Genomic DNA, 21,518 nt, shown 5'->3' with positions numbered 1-21,518 from the left:
GGATCTCCTTGTGGAAGGTGCCTCCAGCTGCTCTTTAGACGGCACGGAGTCCAAGCCACACATGAGCCACACACAGCACACAGGGACAAAGTTTGGCTCCGTTCAGGGTATTTTATTTTCTTAAAGTAGACAATCTTTTGACTTTTATACGGCCACTGGCTCTCCTCTCCCTCTGTACATCTCAACTCCTTGGCTGCGACTCTGTACACTGACCTTGGACACATGGGTACCAACCAAAGGACGGAGAGAGATTTGGCAAGGGCTGGAGTGGCGCTGTTCCCCCCCTTGGCATCAGGGCTTTGTATTTATACACAACCAAGGCTCTTTTATGACCACTGCCTGTGGGACCTGGGGCTAGAAGGCCCAGAGTGCATGGTCCCGGCAGGGCCTCCTTCAGGCCACAACTCTAGCTGTGCCTTCACAGGAGTCTGAGCAGCTCGCAGCCCACGTCAGGCTTGGAGTATGCAGGGACCGGAGGAGTGCCATCTCTTGCCTCCCCCTTCCTTCATTTGGCAAAGCCATATAGATAATTTATACTTTAAATACCAAGATATTTAGCTATTGTTCATTTGCTCCTAAGTAAAGAACCTTCTTTAAATACATCACATTTATTTTTTTTTCTTAAATTAAAAACAAAGCAGAGAATGGCACCAACAACAGGAGGACACTGCAGAGGCTTATGTACATATGTCCCATGAGACTGGCGTGGGACATTTGCCCCAGAATTCTTTGGAGCCGAGGAGCAGAATCGTCCAGGTGACAACTTCCATACTCAGCAAGCCAGACGCAAAAGGGACACCTGAAATGAAACGTGTTTTGAAAAACTGCATTTAAAAAAGAATATTTAACCACACCTGAAATCGTCCATAAGTTTTTTTTTCCTGTGAAACATAAAATTTGGCCAAAAATAAAAATTAAAAAAAAAAAAAAAAGATGCCAGAGAAGAAAAACCAGGTTTCCATTTATAAAACATCAGACCAGTAGAAGAAAAGCTAGAAATCCAGCTGGCCTAGTTTGAAATAAACGATGCCACTCATTTTCCTGTGTTAATTTTTGCTGCATACGTTTTAGCTGCTTTAAAAAGAGCCACCAGTAGTTAGAGGTCTGCTTAGTGCCATCACTTGTCCCCTTGGGTCCTAGGTACAGAAGGGATGTGATGCAGAGTGGCTGAGCCGGGCGTGGCTAGCAGGGAAAGAACTCAGTCCCTGCTCTGGGCCTCCCTCATGGTCAGTGGTAGTCCAGAGCTCAGCTGGAGAGCTGGCCTTCTCCCAGGCAATGGGCACAGCCGGCCGGAGCTGGCCCCAGTCCTGCAGCCTCTCCCCGGCAGTCTAACGCGGACCCTCCGTCCTGTGCAGGGTGGAGGGTCAACTCAGGAAGGCAGCGTGAAGGAGGGCAAGGTGGCCTTGGAATGAACTTGTGACAGCAGCTTCTTAAAGACTTCGGAAAACCTTGACACTATGGAGAGCTTTGCGGTTCTCCCGGTGTGCATGTGTGTGTGTCTGTGTCTACCTACCTAGCAATCTATCCAAATATTTTTGTGTTTGCAGAAACGTGGGGCCCCCGAGAAGGCAGAGGCTGGGAGGTTGGGGACACATTCTTCAAGCCCCGCCCCCTGTTTTCTGCCTCTGGGTCGGACCTCTCTAGCACGAGTTGGGGTATGACAACCCCGTGGGTTTCACCACAGGCGAGCAGGCCGCGCCCACCCGGCTCCTCAGCAAAGGCCAATGTACTTGAGGTTGTTCTGTATAATGACGTCTGTGACCGCGTCAAAGACAAACTGGATGTTACTGGTGTCAGTGGCACAGGTGAAGTGGGAATAGATCTCCTTGGTTTCCTTGTTGCGGTTTAGGTCCTCGAACTGACGCTGGATGTAGACGGCGGCTTCCTCGTACGTGTTCTGACCCTTGTACTCTGGGAAGCAGACACTGAGCGGAATGCGCCGGATCTTCTCGGCCAGGAGGTCCTTCTTGTTCAGAAAGAGGATGAGCGAGGTGTTGATGAACCAGTTGTTGTTGCAGATGGAGTCGAAGAGGCGCAGGCTTTCTGCCATTCGGCTCTGGGGTTGTGAGGAGGGAAGTGTTGGCGTTAGTCTCACAGCGAGCAGAGAAGGAACCCAGACCCACAGCCCGCCAGGAGGCGCTCCTTGTGAGACTTCCTGCCTAGTGCTAGCTAGCCCCTGAGACAGCACTCTGCTTCAGAAAGGAGCCCTCTCTCCTTTACGGTCAAACCAGTTTTTTACCCATCTCCCCGAGAAACAGCTGACAACCTACTTTACCCCGACTATTTAGGGGTTTCCTGCCCCTTCTGGACCCCCTCCTCTGGGCCATGATTTCCAAAGGCCTCAATATGTGGTATGAAGGCTGAGGCAGCCGGCCCAGTTTCCTTGCACCCCCGGGGGATGTAGGACCTTCCATACTTACTCTGATGACCTGATTTGTTTCACACAGTGTGGCTCCTGGCCCTCCCCACACCCACACTCAGAAGCTTGAGTCTTCCCTGGGGAACTATTTCTTCAGTGTGAGCCTGGGTTTCACACAGTCCTGTTGAACCCACAGAACTCTGCCACGCCTGGCACCTGCAGAGGGGCAGCCTGGGCTTCAGTGTGCGGAAGCAGCTGTTACCAATGCACCTTGCCTGGTCCCTCTCACTGGCTCTAATAGCTTGCACACAGTGGGCGTCTGGCCACGTTGTCTGAGAGGCAGGCTTGCACATACAGAGTGAGGGTGACATCCTAGGACAGAGTTGTGACCAAGTGAAAGAGCATAGCCCCTGGTCCCTTCCATTCTTTGCCTCTCTCCCTTTTTGTTTTTGAGGACCTACAATGTACGTAGTGACCTCAGGTCTTAAGGAGCATGCCTGCCTCCTCAGGGCGTGGACAGTTCTTATTTCTGAAACGAGTTAACTGTCCACACCTGGATTCACCACAGGTGGAAGCTGCCCAGCACTGTAAGATAAAGCGAGCAAGCCAAGTTCCTAGAGAAGTCTAAGACCAACTTTATATGGTCATCAATGGAGACACTGTCCAGTGAGTGAAGCTGGCACTGACAAGGCAGACACAAGGCATCAGCAGCATCACCCATGATGACAGTGACAGCGACGATGGTTCCCAGCAGAAGGTGCTGCCTGTGCAAACCTCACACCTTCCTATCTTACAGATGGAGAAACTGAGGCACGGGGGTGGGGGGTTGGTGGTAAAGATATGTGCTCCAAGTCACTCTTGGGGACAACCAGGGGTTGGGAGCTTGTAGCTCCTAGGTGAGGGAGTGGGCCCTGGGGCACAGTTCCAGGCTATTACCCAGAAACCAGCTTTCCAGACTCTGTGTTCTCTGAGCCACAGGCGTTGGTAGCGCCTCTGCTGGAGGAAGGAGATGTGAGGAAAGCAGAGGGTGGACAAAGGTACATACCGTTATCCCGAGACCTGGCTTCCCAGAAGGCTATGTTTTGTAAAACCAGTCTTTAGGGTTAACACAGTAGATACAGAACCACAAAAGACTCTGAAAAGTGAGGAGTTTTGGCATGGTCTACGTTGACCTTTCTGCTGAGAAACTGGAGGCAGGGTCCCAAGGCCAGCAGTACATGAGGGACCCAGCACCTTCCTTTGCAGCGGAACCAGACCTGGATGTGATGTTCTCAAAGTGAGATCAGTGGGTGGTGGTCTAGGAATGCTCCATTCCACTGGGGGAATAATTAGCTCTAATGGATTCCTGGAAACTGCAGTGTGAAAAGCTGACTGTGGGAATGGAGCTGTCACTTCTCATAGAAATGATGTCATAATTGGGGCTTTTGCTCCTGACTCCCAATTCTGTATCAGATATGGCTATTAGCACATATTCTTCAACTCACTGAGCAGGCTTGCTGAGCATGTCCTGGGTGCGCGGGTCACGCCTCTCACACTAGGTGGAGGTCTCAGAGCTGTGAGCTTTTATACGGATACAGAATGCATCTAGGGGTGGACCAGGGGCATCCCCTGGCCTGGAAGGGAGGTGGGAAGCACAAAGTGTGTGGGTGTGATGGTTCCCTTAGCCACATGGGTCACATGATGATGGCAGAGGTGGTTCTTGGACCAAGATCAGTCCAGTTTTCGGAAAGTGAGATGTAGCTTAGAGGAAGGACAAGGAGGACCGTCCACCTAAAGATGCTGTAACAGCACACAGTTGCTGGCCAGGAGTCGATCCTCTTAGGACAGTGCTCTGTGAGGCGCTCAGCTGAAGAGAGATGTTTAAGGGTAGCAGTAGGTGGGGCCAAAACACCGCCTGGGCTGTCTCACCCCTGAGACTGCCTCAGCTTCTTTTCCCATTGTTGTCTTAAGCCATCTCAGGTCATCCTCATACCCCAGGACCCTCTTGCTCTGCCACAGTTTCAAGCTCAGGTTTCCTGGTGGCCTCCTCTTAGCTTTTGACGATGGCAGAACCACACTGGCCATCATTTCGAGTCTGTTGGGAGACGGTGTGCCTCAAATAACACCTGTGCACATGCTCCTATCTCCTGGGAGCTGCCCGGGAAGACTCAGAAACACCTGTTGTGGCGTTGGCTATGCACTGGCCTATAGGCTCACAGGGACATGAGGCTTCCAGAGTTCCCTTAGCTAGCCACTTCCTTTTGTCCTCCAGAGGGACTCCTGGTGCTGGGTGTGTTGTCACTGTGTGAGCACTGAAGCTCTGTGAAGTGGACGGTTGGTTAGAGAGCGCAGCATGGCTGTGGACGGTTGGTTAGAGGGGACCTGACCTCTCAATGGGCGGGCCTGGCAAGAGAGGCAGGCCCTGGGTCCTGAATCTGTCTATAGACCAGAGGCTCCGTGATTGCCTGCGACTCTGTGGTGGAGGAGAGATGAAAAGGCACAGGCATTCACCATCAGGACCCTGGCCAAATGGGGCCAACCAGAGGATCCAGCGGCTGGGGTCTGGGTAGGGGTGGGGGAGGGCTTGCACTTGGCTCCAGAGGAGCAACATTAGAGGCGATGGTGGGAGCTGTGCTTCGTCTTCTGACCTGGTACCCGTCCCGGCCTCCTGTGCCCACTGATGAGTCCGGTGCCCTTGGAGCCAGTTTCACAGTCACATCCACACTCTTGGAGCCGCACCCTCGCTCTCACACAGTGGCACCCTGCTACCTCGAATCACTGCCCCTTAAGGGGCCATGCCATTCTAGGCTGTGACTTAAAGAAGCCATGAAATTCAAGTGTGAGAATGGGAGGGCTTGAGGCTGGCCTTCTGTCTGGCCTCCGAGCGTCACCACTACAGCACTCCTCGTCAGTTCATGCTCTGCTTCTCCTATAGGGCATCACCTCAAGCCCCTTCTTCCAGGAGCTCCCCCCCCCCATAAACCACATCTGGCTGTGCCCTAGTCAATCTGTGGAGCATCTTCCTGCCTGCTCTCTATTTATGTCTGCTTGGCTTTATGGGTCATAGCTGCTTCTGGAGGCGGTACAGTGGGCACCTTTACTGCACCCCTAGTCTGGCAGCAACTCCTCCACTAGCCCAACACAACACGTTCCCTTTTGATCCTGGAATCTGAGGCGCTGCAAGCAAGCAAGCCATAGCCCACTTGCAGGGATGGAAGTAAGGGGTGGGGAGGCTTTCCTTTCACACCTGAGCCAAGCCCTAGGGTGGTAATGACTCCTCAGAGCTTGGTTTAAAAAAAAAACCCCATAATATTCCCTTTTAGCAGGACATCTCCCTTACCAGTACCTCTCCAGCCGCCAATGGTGTAGCCATAGTGGAAATGCTGTGGTCAGAAGCTGCTGTGAGGCCAGCCAGGGCTTAACCACTCAGCTCTCTGAAGGGCCCTTTCACTACGGAAATGACATCTTCCAGGGGGCTGGGGCTCATCTGAACATTCACTTAGATAAATACCACAGAGCATACGATTCTGACAGAAGCCCGGCCAATGTGGGAAGCCTGCTGATTGGTGGTGAGAACCAGGGATTCGTAACCAGCCATGCCAGCCACACCGAGGCTAGGTAGCAGTCCCCAGGGCGTGCCACAGCTGTTTCCTGGACAGTTTTGACATGTTTAGATGGCTCCATACGTTCTCAGTGCCACATAACTTCTTTTGTCCTGGGGTGGTGCTTGCCCGCGCTTGGATTTCTTACAAACGGGGTGGAGGGGAGCTTATGGCACATCCCTAAGGACCTTCAAGCGTGTCACTCTGAGAAACGGAAGGTCTTCATCCCTAGAAAGCCTTCCAGGTGCCAGAAGCCAAACCAGGGCTGGGTCCTGGAATGGCCCCTTGAGGAGGCCAGCAGCCAGGGTGAGCTTGTGTCAGGTTAGCCATTTGGTTCCCTTTCTGCACACCTGGCGACACACAGGGCCAGGTGTCCCTGGTTATGCATACAAGGTTTGGGCTCGGTTTTTAGTGTCATCCTGTCTCTGTCCCCTAACTGGGTAGGCAGCATGAAAGGGCAGTGGATGAGAAGAGGCGGAAATCCCTCTTCTGTCAACTACCAGGACTGTATGCCCACTTCTAACATAGCACAGGTAACTGTACCCCTAAAACAGAGTGGCTGAGGGCTTGGGTGGGATGGGCAGCTTAGACCCTGGACCCGGGCTCAGATAACTGGTAGCAGCTGGGATTTCTGCCAACAGCTAGGATGAAGTAAGTGACACAAGGCTCATGGCAGTAGGGGGGTTTCGGCTGGGCCTTTGCGGCTGAGGGGCCTAGTCACCTGTGAGTGTGTTGTGAGGGGATGTGGCCAGGGATGGGGTGTCACACCAGCTGCATGTGGGGAGGGAGGGGGAAATCCATCCTGCCCTGGGCTTCAGTTTTCCTCACCTGTAGGTTAAATTAGTTCTGGCACAGTGTGGGAAGTTCAAGTTAGCCTGTGGTAGAAAAGCCCAGAGTATTTTTCACAGAAGAATGAATTCAGATTTTTACCCTACAGGCGGGGCTGGTCTGGGTCATGAATGAACTCCATTCACCAGACTGCCAATCTTGTAGCTTTGTTAGCAGTCAGAGCTACAAACTGCCAGCCTTGGGGGGCAGTACTGGATGGGAGGGGCCTCACAGGTCTCACTGGATTCAGACTGGTGTTCTTCACAGAGCGACAGAGGCCTTCCTTTTGGTGAAAGGCTTGGGCGTGCCAAGGTGAGGAGGGGCTGTCTACTAGGTGGCAGTGTGGCTGAGGGTCATAGGAGTAGCTGACAGACACCATGACTGTGGCCCATCCCAGTCAGCAGTCCTGGTGTGCAGCTGGCTTCTTTCCACTGCTGGTAGGCAGCAAGGATCTCAGGCCACTCCCCTGAACTGACCTGAGTTCTATGGAAGGAACTTTTCTAGCAGGGAGAAGTGGGGGAGGGGCTGGGGGATCTCACCCTTAGGCCTCAGTAGGTCCCTGGAATGGAGGAGCCTGTGCAAATGGTCCCTAAAGAGCGGGGTTGGCCCTTCAGATAAGAGAAAGATGTTTGCTTCTCCTCCAAGCCAAGCAGAATATTGAGTGCGGTGTAGCCGGGGAGCTCGCTGACAGAGGCTTCAGTGAGACAAGTGCAACATCCTTGTCTCTGAACTTTATGGCAGAGGCCAGTCTGGCCAACAGTGCAGAGGGGCAGGGCAGCGTAGTTGGTGCCACCCCCAGTCAGTGTTTGTCAGGGATTCCTGGGGACTTCAATTTTCCTTTTGGGCTCCGAGGTCATTCAGCAGGGGCTCGGAGGCTCAAAATCCTGGCCTGCACTTATCCCCAGGCCGATGAGTTAGAAGTGGGAGCCAGTTCCATGCGGTGACAATTGGGATCCTAAGTGGGATGGAGAGAGTGCTGAGAAGAACCAAGATAGGACCTGTGCTACAGAGGTCATTTAGCCAGACCTGGAACACCTAGCTCTAACATAGAGCAAGCCTCAGCAGCACAGCAGCTGAGCAACCGGGCCACGGCCAGGTCCCGGCTGGCCGTGATGCCTTGACCCAGGCTGCTCGTCAAGAAGTAATATCTTGCAGGGTCTTACGTGGACTAAGAAAGGGAAGCTGGTCCCTTGACACTTGTGAGCCAACTTGGACTTTAACATTTGCTCCTGGGGGATTTTCCTTCCTCCCTGGTGCACACTTCAGTCAGTACTGAAATGCAGCCTGTTCGCCTCTGAGGACTCCCAGTGTGGACCTACTCTCACGTCTCAAGTCCTCCCACAACACAGCCGTATGCTTCAGGGTTTGGCCCCGCTGGGCCTCTCCAGACCCTTCCTCCAGGCTCCTATCCTAGCCACTCTGGCTGTAGTGTGCTCCCGCCTTGCACATGTGCTCAATTTCTTCTCCCTGCTAGGACCCACCTAGCCGCTAGCCTGTGCTGCTTACCCTCCGAGGCGTCTTTCAGTGCCGCACGGGTCTACCCAGCTATAGCAGCTCTATGCTTGGCCACACTTCAGTATCTCTCTCTTCCTCCATCTAGACTGCAAGCCTCCTGCCCTTAGGGTCAATGGTTGTGGGCATCTAGCCACACACAGGTCCTGCCCTGTGGTTTCGATGTGAAATGTTTCCCAACGGGCTCAGGTGGTCCCCACCTCATGGTGCTGTCGTCAAAACCATATGGGGCAGAGCCTCAATGGAGGAAGTGGATCACTAGGGACCCCACCCCCCCACCTTCCTCTTTACATTTTGCTTCCTGGGTGTGGATGCAATGTGAGCAGGCAGCCTACGGTCCTTGCACCCTTCCCTTCCCTGCTTGCGGTCACATCTTCTTGGCCATGTCTATCCCACCATGATAGACTGTGTCCCCTGAGAACCGTGAGCCAGAATGGCCTCTTTCTCCCTGCAGTAGCTTTTATTACAGCCACAGGGAAAGAGAACTAAGGCATTGCCTGTATCTGCCGTGCTCTGTGCCCAGAAGCCTCTGGTTTGGAAATGATAAAGATAGATCCGAAACAGCCCGCTGCTGTTGGGGCCTGGCACCACTGGAGTCTAGGACTGTCACTAAGACTAGTTGCTGGGGAGCTTCTGTGGACATGGCTCTGCTGGCTTCTTGGAGAAAGGCGCCTCTCATGTCTCACTCACTACCAGGCTGTGTGGTGAGTCTGTGTGTGTCAGCTCTCATATCCCAGACCATAGCTCTTGCCTTAGTGAAATAATGTGTTGGTCCTCAGGGCCTGGAGAGATGGCTCAGCGGTTAAGAGCACTGACTGCTCTTCCAGAGGTCCCGAGTTCGATTCCCAGGAACCACATGGTGGCTCACAACCATCTATAATGTGATCTGATGCATACTGTATACATAATAAATAAACCTTAAAAAAAAAAAAAAAGAAGTTGGTCCTGGGCTCAGAACTAAATGAGGCATCTTTTTCCCTCTGAGAAGATGGGGTCTCCAAGGCCCCATGACACCAACATCAGGCTTGTCAGCCAGGCCCTTGAGACTTTTCAGGGTGCCAGGGTCTCCCTTCATGGACAGGCTATGCTAAGTCCAGTGCACTTGCTTGCTGGTCTGGGGATCTGTGGCCGTGTTTCCTATTTGGTAGCGACTGGCTCTACCACTCTCTCCTGCTTTAGAGCCACGGGGGAGGTTACTATCCATGCTGTGGTGTCCTCAAGGAGCTCAGAACGCCTGCGGAGTGAGGTGACAAACACCGAGGGGAAGTCGGCTGAAATCTAAGCAAGCATCATGGCACAGTTTCCTGGCAGTAAGAGCAAGCTGGGAAGCCTCAGTCCCAGATGTCTGGCTCTCTCCAGACAGTGCCAGCTACTGACTGCTGGCTTCCCCCATTTTACCCCGTCTTCTCGGTGAAGAGGCCGCAGTGGGCAGAGCCCAAGCATTTCCCCCCCCCCCCCCCCCAGGGCTTGGATGGAATGCCAGCTAACCCTAATGGAGACAAGGCAGGTATGCCTCTGGCCCGGCTGCCCACAGGGAGGCTCCCAGGTACTCTGGGTACACCAGCCACATTCAAGTGTGTGGCAGTCCCTTGGGTCTTCCTCAGCACTGAACGGCTGGAAAGGCTGGAAGGTGGTAGAGGCAGCTGTCACACAGGGCCAGCTGCCCCTCCCTCTGTCAGTTTAGCACCCAGACTCTCAGCAGACAGATTGCCGTTTCCATGACAACTGGAGAGGACACCTCCACCCTCTGTCTCACACAGCAATAAAGACCAAAGACAGGAGGCCCTACATCTTAGTCCAATATGTCCACCTGGGAGTACTTGGTAGCGGTGGGCCCTGGTTCTCCTCTGATCCATTCAAGGAAGATCTCTTGGCTCACTCTGGCCTGAGGAAGGTTCTTAGGGTGACATGCTCCTGACAGGAGTATCCACTGGTGGGAGTCCACATTGCTACTCACACCAGAAAAGTGACGCAGGGCTCCAGGCCCAGGGTGGGGAGTCATGATGGGGTTCATTGAAGCATTCCTATTTTATAGATTCAACAAACCCCTACCCCCGCCTAGCCCACCACCCTGTACCAAAGAGAGTCCCACTCAGACCGAATCACCTTCAGGCTTGGTCAAGGATATTAGCCTGGGGGAACTGGGATGTATCAAGAGACGGAAGAAGATGCCAGGGGACTTTATTTCCAATTCAATCTGGTTAGCACCCCCTCTCTCCTGCAAACTTAAATGCCTGGAGGACTGGAGTAGGCGGGGCTAACGATTCAGTGAGTTCTACTGCCTTGGAGCCTGTCTGTAGGAGCAGCACGGAGAGAGCCCGGCTGGTGAGGTTCAGGAGCCAAGGGAGGGCTGGTGCTCAGAGCGCTCTCCCTTGGGGTGGCCACTTGCGCACAACTGCCCCTACACCTCACCTACTCACCACGCCTAGACCTTGCAGCTGTGTGCCTGCTCAGGTTACTATAGCAGAAGGAGGTACAAGCTGGCCTACTGTCCCGGCTCCACAGGCCTGCTCGCAGGCCCTATTCCTGTCTTGTCTGTGCCCACCACTTGGCTCCACACACTGCCTTATTTTTGTCTCTGGGATCTGCCACAGGTTTCCAAACTAGATTCCCTGCCTACACTCACATCTCGGGGCCTTCCGATTCGGTTCAATACTCCTTGTGTGTGACCGCTTCTGCTAGGCTTGTGCTTTTAGGGCTTTGAGTGGTATTTGGGGAGGAGACCGGAGGGGTAGCCATTACTCCCTGCTTGAGGGTCAGACAGGAGCAATGAGCGAACTCAACTGCAGAGAACCAAGTCCTTCAGAAGACGAACACACAAATGACCCGCGGTCCAGAAAGACAGGAAACAAACGCCGAGTGTGCCGAGCTAGGCAGTAGTCTACTGACCAGGGGTGTCACACTGAGGACCATGTCTGGGATGGGATGGCAGCGTGGACACGACGCTGGGAGTCTGTGATAGGGACCTGCCTCCCTGTGTGTGCCTTGTGGGCAACCTCCAGACTTTTCCATCTCTGGGCCACACATTTCCTGCTTCGTCCATGTATCCACATTACCCAGAGGCCTTCACCATCATGTCTTTCTGCATGCACTGTCCTTCTGGCTGGCTCACTGAATCCTGCTTTTCCAGTTTCCCCAGATCCTAACCTCAACCTCTTAGTGCTGTGCTTTGAGCTCCATTTAGACAGTACTCTTGTCAGCGGCTCATTATTTGTCTGTGAGTTCGTGACCAACTGTCTTGGGATCTGATCTCCTTAACTTGGGGCAAACTTCAGACAGGGCCAGATGGCATCTCGAGTGGCAGCTATGTTGCGGGTAGGGGTGGGGTGAAGGTGAAAGTAGGCTTGGGTAAGAGGAAGCCTGGCTGCTTGGCTGTCCACTCTGTGCCCCTAGCCTTGGGCCTGGTCTACAGATGACCGGGATTGAGCTGGGAAGACTCCCAACAATTTCTGTCAGGATACCTAGTTTGTGGTTTGGGGAGGTGACAGGTACCCAAAGAGTGGGGCTGGAACCTCCCAGTCTGTTGCAGCTTTGCTTCCCAGCGTTAGGTTGTCTGCATCTTGCGTCACTACAGCTCTGACGCTCAGAGGGGCTGGTCTGGTGAGAGACTAGAAAGGTGCAGGGTCAGATGATCAGCTTTTAAACGATCAGGAACCATCGGATCCCACATCCTGGCAGGCGAAGTCTTGGGTTTGCATGTGTGAATTAGTGCTCTCTGTGTCTGTGCCTTCTTGCTGGGTGTCCTGGACATCCTGCTTGTAAACATGCATGGCCCAGCTGCCCAGCCCAGCTGCAGCCTCCACCTGCAGGCAGATAGACCTAAGTCCACAGATGCCACTTGTCTCGGTGGTACAGAAAGGTTAGCGACGATGGTGGCCACTACATCTTGTAAAATCAGAAATTCTGGCTGTCTAGTGTTCACCAGCTTTCCTTTCCTCAGGTCCTATTGTCATCCAGTCCCTTTTCCTGTCACCTTCTTTTCCCCCAGCTGCTGCCCCTCCCCACCCAGGGCCAGTCAGCTGTCACCTAGACAGGAAGGGGAGATTGACCTAGTTTGCACAGTTACTTCGGGAGCAGCCCTCTGGCCAGCGGCAAAGGAGATTTCTCTGGTGGAGGTTGGGTCCAGAAGTCAAACCCTGCTTACCCACACCCCTCCAAGTGCCGAGTGACAAGTGCAATGTTCACAGAAACAGCACACGCCAGGCCTGCCACTTCAAACAGCAAAGGCTGTTTAAACAAGATAAGAGGCTGTGGGTAAGGCTATACCTCCGGCTCTAGCGACATGGGACGGGACACCTTCGTTGTGAACCTGCCAGCGACAGCGGGAACGACTTCCTGCCTCACGTAGCAGGTGAGCCTCTGGCCATCTCCTGTTTACCTGTACAGTGCAGAAGGGGCTGGGGTGACCTTGCCTTGTCCTGGGTAGTGGACAGCAAAGGGTCCTCATTGGGACTTATATGTTTGGAGGCCCCTGACTCTGCAACCAGGAAAATATGCTTGGACCCACATTTTTTCATCTGTGTAATGGGGGGGGCACCCCTTGCTGGACAAGGGGCTCTCTTGGCAGCATGAGCAGTGCTCTGCTGTATGACCTGGGTCATGTGCTCATGGCTACTGCCCTTCTGTTTCTATTTATTTTGTTCCCAGTAACCCCACATCCTTCTGCATAGAAAGCCCGGACCCCATGATGTACTGTGTGAATTGCTCTAGATCCCCACGAGTTGGATGAGGGGCTCAGAGTTGTGCTGCTGGGTCAGCCTGGAGCTGGGCCGTCCAGATGGACACAGGTGGCCATAAGACACACCAGGATGGCTGCCAGCCTACAGCCCTACCAACACTCAGGCCCCAGTGTTAGCTGGAGATAGGAATCTACAGTACCTGGATGTTTTTGTTTGTTTTGTTGTTGTTTTTGACTTAGCTGATAAGAGTTTCTATGGGTATGAATATAGCCATCAGTCATTGGCCTGTTTAGTCAGTGGCCTCTCATCAGGAGGTCCAGTAACCAGTAAGTTAGACTGTCTTGCCATCTACCTACCTTTCTTTCTTATCTATCTATCTATCTATCCATCCATCCATCCATCCATTGTTTTTTTTTTCTAGACAGGGTTTCTCTGTGTAGCCCTGGCTATCCTAGACTCACTTTGTAGATCAGGCTGGCCTCGAACTCACAGAGATCCGCCTGCCTCTGCCTCACTGAGTGCTGGGATTATAGGCGTGAGCACCTTTTATTTTTAATGGATCCCAGATCCAATGGCAGACAAGTTGTTAGAGCCTGGTGATTCTTTCTGTTTTAACAGATGCTGGTTCAAGTCCCAGAGGAGGCAGAACCTCAGAGTATGACATGGGCAGTGGGCATCATATACTTTGAGTTTGTGACTTAGGGAACATCCTAAGACTTTTAGGTCTGGAACAGAAACTCACACAAGATGCTAGGCAAATTTACTTCAAGAGGAGTTGCAGTACCAAGTCCTGTCCACTGTCCATGTCTGGGGGCAGAAGCATTGGGGGTGAGGTGATCAGGCTGTGGCTCCTGCCCCAGCTTATGGGGTCTCTTGCCCCTCAGGGAAGGTGTCAGCCTCTTCACAGTCCTAGGCTGCCTTTGCTTTCACTGAATTAAGAGCCAACCTCCTCTTTACTTCTGTGAAAAACCTTGCTGGTGGGATAGAAGATCCCTGCTGCCAGGCACTAACAGGAAGTTGACGGACAGCAGGAAGCAAGTGTCTTATAGCCTGGGGACTGTCAATACAGATGCAGGCCTATGAAGAAAACTAGGGCACAAAGCCCCTCCTGTTTGTTCTCCAAGGGATACCTCAGGCGTACATCACCTGGACTGTTGAGCAGGTGCAATGCTTTAGTAGCAGAGCTAGGCTCCCCAACCCCCACAGGCACCAAAGCTTGTGGAAGGCTTGCAATAGGGCTGAGCCATTCCTTTGAGGAACAAGAGAGACTGGGGGTAAAGAGAGAGCAGTGGGGAACATCGGCTTATGGCTGGTGGGATGGATTTCTGCAATGCTCATACTTTATGAAAGACGACTTAGGTCGTCATTGCCCTCTAGTGACATCACCTGAAGGATGGGGGGAGGGGGAGAGGTTGCTGAGCTGTCTACACTTCGGTTAAGGTGACGGAGCTTCTTTGGGAAGAACACACATGTGTGTACTGTGACAGTCACGGAAGCCAGCTGTAACTTACTCTCTGGGTTCTGGAACTATCAGAACAGGGGCCTGGAGCCTGGGATGTTTGCTCCTGGCTCCAATACTGCACGTGCTGAGGTGGGGGTTGTACTCCACCTCAAATGCATCATATGCCCAACTCGGAGGGACAGTGACTTGGTAGGAGAACTCAACTTTAAAGCCCTCACTGGAGGAATGGTCGGAGCACAGAACAGAGTGAGGCACCAAGGACAAGGCTCCTAATCTTTCCTGATCACGTGCTTTAGAGGAGAACGACTTCCACATTTATGGCCAATGATTCAGTCAACACACAGGCAAAGCAGCCAAGTCATAGAGGAATTCTGGCGCACGACAGAGTCACCTCCAAGGGCTTACAGCAGCGGGGACTGTCATACTCGCAGTGGTCACAAACCAAGGACTCCTGGACTATCTGTTGTGTTTTCTCTCTGGGCCTCAGTGGTTGGGGAAGGTACTCGGGCCAAGGCTGAAGGCCCTTTGCCTTCCGGACAGTGATCAAGGCTTGGGCTTATGGCCAGGCCTTAGGATGCCATGTTTATATTGCAGGCTGTGACCTTCTGGAATGTTGTAAGAACCACAGAGTAGGCCATGAGCGGCAGTTATAAAAACAAAAGACAGAAGAAAAGAGAAAGCTCCCTCCGTGTAGCATGGCTGCTCTCATGGCTATGCTCTATGGTTCTTAGCATGGGCCAATACTCAGTATCTCCCAAGCGCTCTCGACCTAACCCCTGAAATCCATTCACTTCCCAATGTATTGGCCAGGTCCCGAGCCCACACTCTTTACCTGGAGGAACTCCTGGCCTTCAAGGTGTATGGGTCAGGAAACACTGGGTGGCACCCATACCCCTAACCTTTCTCCAATCCTGCCCATCCTGAGTTTACTGCCATTGTGTGACCCAATCAATCCTTCCAGAGCAGGTGGTGTTACAGAAAGCAAGAGAAATACTGGGGACCAACTCAGGCTGGGGCAGTCTAGGCAAAGAAATCACCATGATCCAATGACAGAGCTGATACCGAGAGTCTGGGATGGTCTGGACATAAGCGGGCCAGGCAAAGAGCTCCAATAGGGCTGGTGCAGGAGAGGCCATTGATGGCCCACTAAGCTAATGAAGGCCAACAGCAGCCACAGCACACAGCAAGAAAAGGCCCATAGTCCTGGCTGCCCATCAGGATATGTCCTTGGCCCTGCAAGGCCCAGGCTGGGCCGCTTAGAGTCTCTTGCTATGCTGTAGGCATGAGTTATAACATGACCAACGGTCATGCTCTGCCTAGGCCAAAGTTCTTGGAGGATTTGAATTTCCTATTTTAGAATGCTGGGTGAGGATATCTGGGCCACCTTGTAGATCAGGGTAACCTTTTCTCAGGGGCATGACAGGCCAGGAAAAGTTGTGTGGGGCTATGGCCTAGGGCTTTGGGTACACATTAGTTTTTTTTTTACTAATAAAACTAGACATAGTGCACAAGCCGAAGAGATATTGGCTATGGGGTGCAAAGAAGATGGGGTGAGGGCTAATAATTCCCACCTAGCCTGAATTTGTCCTCTGCCCAATTCAGGGCATACGCAGGAAGAAGAAGTAGCTACCATTATGCCCTCACCAACAATGGGTGTTTCCTTAGATATCCAGGGCCTAACAGAGGGCAAAGAGACCGTCAGTACTGTATGGACTCTGCCAGCGCCTTTCTGGCCCCCAGGATGGACCTAACTACCCTGACATGCTTCTCCTACTCTGCTGTTGGTCAAGGCCAGTCAAGGAAGTCTCCTGTGTGGCAGATCTAACACGTTACCCTGGTCACCAGGAGCCCCTGCCCCCAGCAGGAGAGGCCCCAGGGCTTTCCTTCACCACCTTGGGGTCTGTTCTTGTTAAGTGGGAACATTGTTTTTCAGTTCTTGGATTATACAAATCCCTTAAAACAATAATAATCATCTGTGTCTTAAAACCCCAGAGCCGTTCTGATGTGTGCATAATGAGCAGGGCTAATACGCTCAGGAAATTAATTACCCACCGGCCAGGGCAGCTGAGTGGATGGGAGTCAGAAGCTGCTCTGCCTTGAATCTCTCTGTACAGCTCAGGGCAGGGCATCTTTTTGAGTGCACTGCGTGATCACCCTGGCGGTGTAGATTGGGGGGGGGGGTTTGAAACCAAGCCTCCTCTGGCTCTGCATCACAGTGTATTTGGACTACACCCCTTGTTCGACCTCACCGTTCCCTGACCTCAGTACAGGGTGCCGTCCACAGAACTGTGCCATCCACAGAATTGTGCCGTCCACAGTCCCAGACAGCCTCTTGGGTTCGGCCTTTACTGGTTGCCCCAACAGTACCCACAGCTCTTAGGCTAGATTCTCCGTAGCCGAGATCAGCTTGCCATTTGACCCTTGTCCCAATCTGTTCAGGCCCTGTTGCAGATCTCTGGCCCCCTACACTCCCCAGCCAAGTTATTTCCAAGGCAGAAGGGCCCCTCCTGACTTCTCTGATCCATGGCAGCTGTTTCAGAGGGTTCCCACAGACCCTCCAGGGGCCACGTAATGCCTACTCCATGTCCCTCAGGAGAGGAAGGAAAAATGTGATGACTGGTAATGTCCCTAAATCGTGAGCTCACTGGGCTTGGGGCCTGCACGTTCTAGGTGACTACTTTCCGGGGCGATGCCTCAGGACTTGGCTCTCTCTCAGATGAAGGACGACACAAGATGGGCCCAGCTTGAGCCAAAGGGTCTCAGGTTAGCTTACAGGGAGAAAGCAGAACTCAGTTCTATAGGTGTTTCTCTAGTGCAGCAGAGTTCTCTTAAGTCCATGAAGAGAGAGCAGCAGGGAGGGCCAAGCAAGGAGTTATTCTGGCAAAGGAGCCTTCTCCAGAAAGGATAATGTCAATAGAAATGGCGTGTGGTCAGTGGGTCAGGGGAAATCTCCAGGGAGCCACAGAGGAAGGCGCAGACGAACGCATCGCTCAGTTCTCCAAAAGCACGCAAGCGGTGACTCCTGTAATTCATCATCCGCTGAGTCTGGCTGCGTGGCAGGATCTTCCCACTAGGGTGTCCTGTCTGTAGACTGTTGATAAATAATAGCCGGTTGGGTTGGGAAACGGGACTGAGGTGTAAAGTTGGCTATCTCCTGTGATGTAGCGGCTGACACCATCACTGTGACATCAGACTGCTCAAAACTTGCTGAAGACGAAGAAATTAACTCCTGCAAGCTGGTAAAAAGCCAGTCACAGCAGTTGGACTGGCATACAGGGCTGGTTGTGACATGCTCCTCTGCAAGGGGCCAGTACCTGGGACAGGTCCTGCCCCTCCCCCAGCCCTCCTTAAAAGCCAAATTGTAAGGGTGCTCCTTCCACACAGACCAGGACACAAGCTGGCTGCTTCCCGCTGTGGGGCGGTCAACAGTCTCAGAGACCCAAGACCACAATACTTATCTGTCTGTTCTGTAAAGGTGTATGAGAGTTTACACAGCCAAGCTCACAAGGACGAAATGAAGGAGTGACGAGGGAAAAGGCCGCGGTGAACAGTGCAGAGCTCTCCCGTGCAGGCATTTCTGGTGTGGAAAGCAAGGAGGTGTGCTGAGAAGCAAGGCCCAAATCACAGGGCCCTGGCTTTCCAAAGGGCCTACCAAGAGCAAGAGGCCACTGCACAGAGGATGGCTTTGTCCTCAGAAGCACCCAGGATGACAAGGAATTGACAACAGTGTTTGTAGCTTATGTCTCTCTGAGAGCAGATAGGAGGTCTCAGCTCAGGTATCTGAAATGCCAGTTGGCAAGCCCAGAGGCCTCATGCCACGGTGCCCTCCGATTTCTACCCTTCTCCCTAAGACTTAGGTGAACCTCAGGGTCCGAAGAGAACAGACGCCTCTCACTCACTGCCTGGGCAGACAGTGCGGACAGCTCAGTCCGGCTGACTCCTGTGTCCCTGCTTCATCCTGGTCCTCTCTGCCTCTCACGCCTGTGGAGTCAGGGATGTGCTATCCAGGGGGCCACCAGGCCTTGAGACCTAAGCCCCCTCCCTGCCATGCTACTCTACAGGTTTTGAGTCCCGAACTCTGTCATCCCAGAGTCATGATTTGTGGCTCTCACAAACAAACTGCATGTGGCCCACAAGCCTCTCTGGCATGATGCTAAACACTAGACACTATTGTTGGGGCTGTGGCCTTAACTGGGTCAGGAGGAGGAGGAGGAGGCAGAGTGGGGTTCCTGGGGTTCTGCTACTGACAGTTGGGGGGCAGGCCACCCTAGATGGTCATTTATTTGAGCCTCCTATATAATGTGGGCTGATAGACAGGGGAGGGCTATGGCTTGAGAATGCAATGTCTCCCAGGTACATGCGCTTTAAAACCCGACCCGCAGCTGGCAGTGCTGTTTCTGGAGGTCGTGGAAGCCTTCGGATTACGGTGGCCTAAGGAAGCTGGTGGCCTTCAGGCAGGATCTGCTTTTAGTTTCTTTCCAGGCTCTGTTTCAAGCTCTGCCAAGATGTGAGCAGGCTGCTCAGCCTCCAGCCCCCGGGTCGGTGGGCTGTACACCCTGGATCGTGAGGCAAAATAAATCTTTCTTCTCTTAAGCGACTCTGTCAGTACTGGGACATGTGGCGCAGTCACTCCCATGAAATTCTTCATCTGAACAAATGGCTGGTTAAGGACACTAAGCAACCTGTAAGGTCCCTTCCAATCCAGTCTGTGTGCGCCGCAGGAGGGGCTATCGTATGCATTTGGCTGCTTCCCGTTTGGAACCCCTTCCTGTGCCTGGGTGTAACCAGTGCCATTCTCAACAGGCTGAGAACGTGTTTTACTGCAAGCACCTTGCATACCTCTCAATAACCGCCCCCGCCCCCTTTGAGACAGGTCTATCCTGGCTATCCTGGAACTGTGTAGACCAGGCTGGCCCCCAACACACAGAGATCCACCTTCCTCTGCCTCCTGAGTGCTGGGATCAGAAGTGTGCGCCACCACGCCCTGCTCAATACCTCACATTTTATTATGATATTTAAATAGTTTCTTTTTTTTTTTTCCCCAGGCTGGCCTTTAGCTTGTAATCCCGATTTAGTCTTGCTAGGCTTACAGGCTTGTGTCACTATCTGTGGCTTAAACTCCTTAAAACATTTCTTCGAGGGGCTAGAGAGATGGCTCGATCGATAAGAGCACTTGCTGCTCTTGCAGAGAACCCGGGTTTGGTTCCCCATACCCATATGGGGGAACCACAGGAAGCGGTTCCAAACAGGAAGCAGCCAAATGCATACAATCGGCCCCTCCTGCGGTGCACACAGAGGCACAACCATCTATAACTTCAGTGCCTGGGGATCTGATCTTTACCTCTGACAACACCAGGTACACATGTGATACACCTACATACATGCAGGCAAAACACCAATACATGTAAAATAAAATAAAATAAAATAATTGAGACAGATTTCCTCTTAGAGCCCAGGCAGACCTTGAACTCAAGCTAATCGAGCGTCCTGAGAACTGAGATCGAGGCATGCGCTCCTACTACAAATGACTTAAACTCCATTAAAAAGAAACTAAACACGCTCCCCATTCAGTCTGCACATGGTAAAGTACGTGGCTCCGGTGGCAGGTTCATGCTGTGTTGTCAGGACTATCTCACAGGCTCATCCCTTCCTTTGGGGTCACCTATATGGGATGAGCACCCACAGGATCTCCCTCAGACAAGCTAAGGCAGGGTCTTTGGTCTGTAGCTCTCCCCAGGCCTTCTTGTGGCCTACCCACTCCATGGTGCCTGCTGAAAGCCTACTACAGCTGCAGCATGGGCCATGTGAAAACCGGCCTGCCCTTGGAATGCTGGGTCTGACCCGCCCAGCCGTGGGAAGGGGCTGCTGCTGAGAGCCCAGGACCTAGACAAGGCGATAGCCTAGGCTCCCTCCCTGCCTGGAGTGCGGCTGCTCTAGCCTCCTCTACCCACAGAACCTGCACCTCAACCCAAAGTGATATCCCGCACCTGGCTATCTATCTGCCAAGGGAGTAAGAGGCACCCCTGTGGTGAGCTTTCCTGAGGCTCAGCCTAACTTGTGGGGTTCCACAGGAAAGCAAATGGGGGAAACAACCCTGGCAACTCTGCCTGCTAGCTCTGGAAAAAGGGCAGGTATCCTTGGCAGTGTAAGGGCTTGTAAGAATTAAGTAGTAGCTGTGTGTGCTGTCAGAATTCGGAGTAGGTTCGCTTGTAGCCCCTAGTCCCCCACCCCCACTCCAATCAGGCCTTGTATCAGCACAGCAGGCACACAGCAGGCACACAGCAGGCCACCTTGGGACTTCAGAGCTCTGCCTTTTAATCTGCCTTTTCTAAAGTGTCCGTCTATCATTAAGTGGCTTCCAGCGTCCATTAGCTGATCCGCAAAGGGAGAGTCTAGATGGCAGGTGCCTGCTTCCTTCCACTTCCGCCAGACCCAGGGTCCTGAGGGCTCCCACAGATCACAGCCGTGGTCATGGTTCCATGCGGCTGCACATGGGCTGCTGGGGTGGCTGGTTTAGTCCTTGTTCAAATCCTGTGGCTACTCAATAACCTGTCTCTGTCGTCAGCCGAGGAGGACAAAGCCTCTGCCTGTGTCTATTTGAGCCCCAGAGCTGGCTTAGTGAAAGTCCTTAGATAGGAGGGTGTGAAGAGGGTGGGCAGTCGAGTGCTGCTGGCCCACAGGAACAGCCAGGGGGGTGGCACACAGGAGAAACCCCCATATGTTCCTGAGTTATGCTCAGCCTCTGGGAGCATCTGGGAGCATACCAAACAGAGCACCGGAAGCCCATGTGGGTCTGGAGTCTCCATCTGCCTGTCAAGGCTGCGAGGAGGTTAGAGACCCAGTCAGCCGAAGACCTGTCAGATCCTGGGGATGAGTATGTGACTCATGGGCACACATGGCGTGGCTCCTCGTATGTGCCCGCCACCACACTCCACGGATGTCCTGGAAACCTGCACCTCCAAGATGCTGCCCTTGCTCACTGCAGCCCTCACGCGTGCTCACCCAGAAGCCTGGAGATGCTCGAGCTCTCCTTGGCAACACGCTGACGCAGAAACCAGCTAGCAGGCTGGGGGGATGGGGGTGGGGCGGTGGCTCCT

General features: G+C 53.1%; 2 protein-coding genes across 2 annotated transcripts in view; one reads left to right on the top strand and one right to left on the bottom strand.

Moving 5' to 3' along the window:
- Positions 1 to 21,518, top strand: part of RSPH14 (radial spoke head 14 homolog) — a 77,817-nt gene that overhangs the window by 19,018 nt on the left and 37,281 nt on the right. The gene's annotated exons all lie outside the window — the stretch shown is intronic.
- GNAZ (G protein subunit alpha z) overlaps positions 98 to 21,518 on the bottom strand; it is a 49,756-nt gene continuing 28,335 nt past the window's right edge. The window contains exon 3 of the mRNA XM_084754695.1: positions 98 to 2,056. Coding sequence (XP_084610821.1) covers positions 1,712 to 2,056 — 345 coding nt within the window. The 3' untranslated portion in view covers positions 98 to 1,711. The remainder of the gene's footprint in view (positions 2,057 to 21,518) is intronic.

The sequence above is a fragment of the Acomys minous genome (assembly GCF_964271855.1).
Source record: "Acomys minous genome assembly, chromosome: 13".
NCBI lineage: Eukaryota > Metazoa > Chordata > Mammalia > Rodentia > Muridae > Acomys > Acomys minous.
This window is presented reverse-complemented; position numbering and strand designations above follow the sequence as displayed.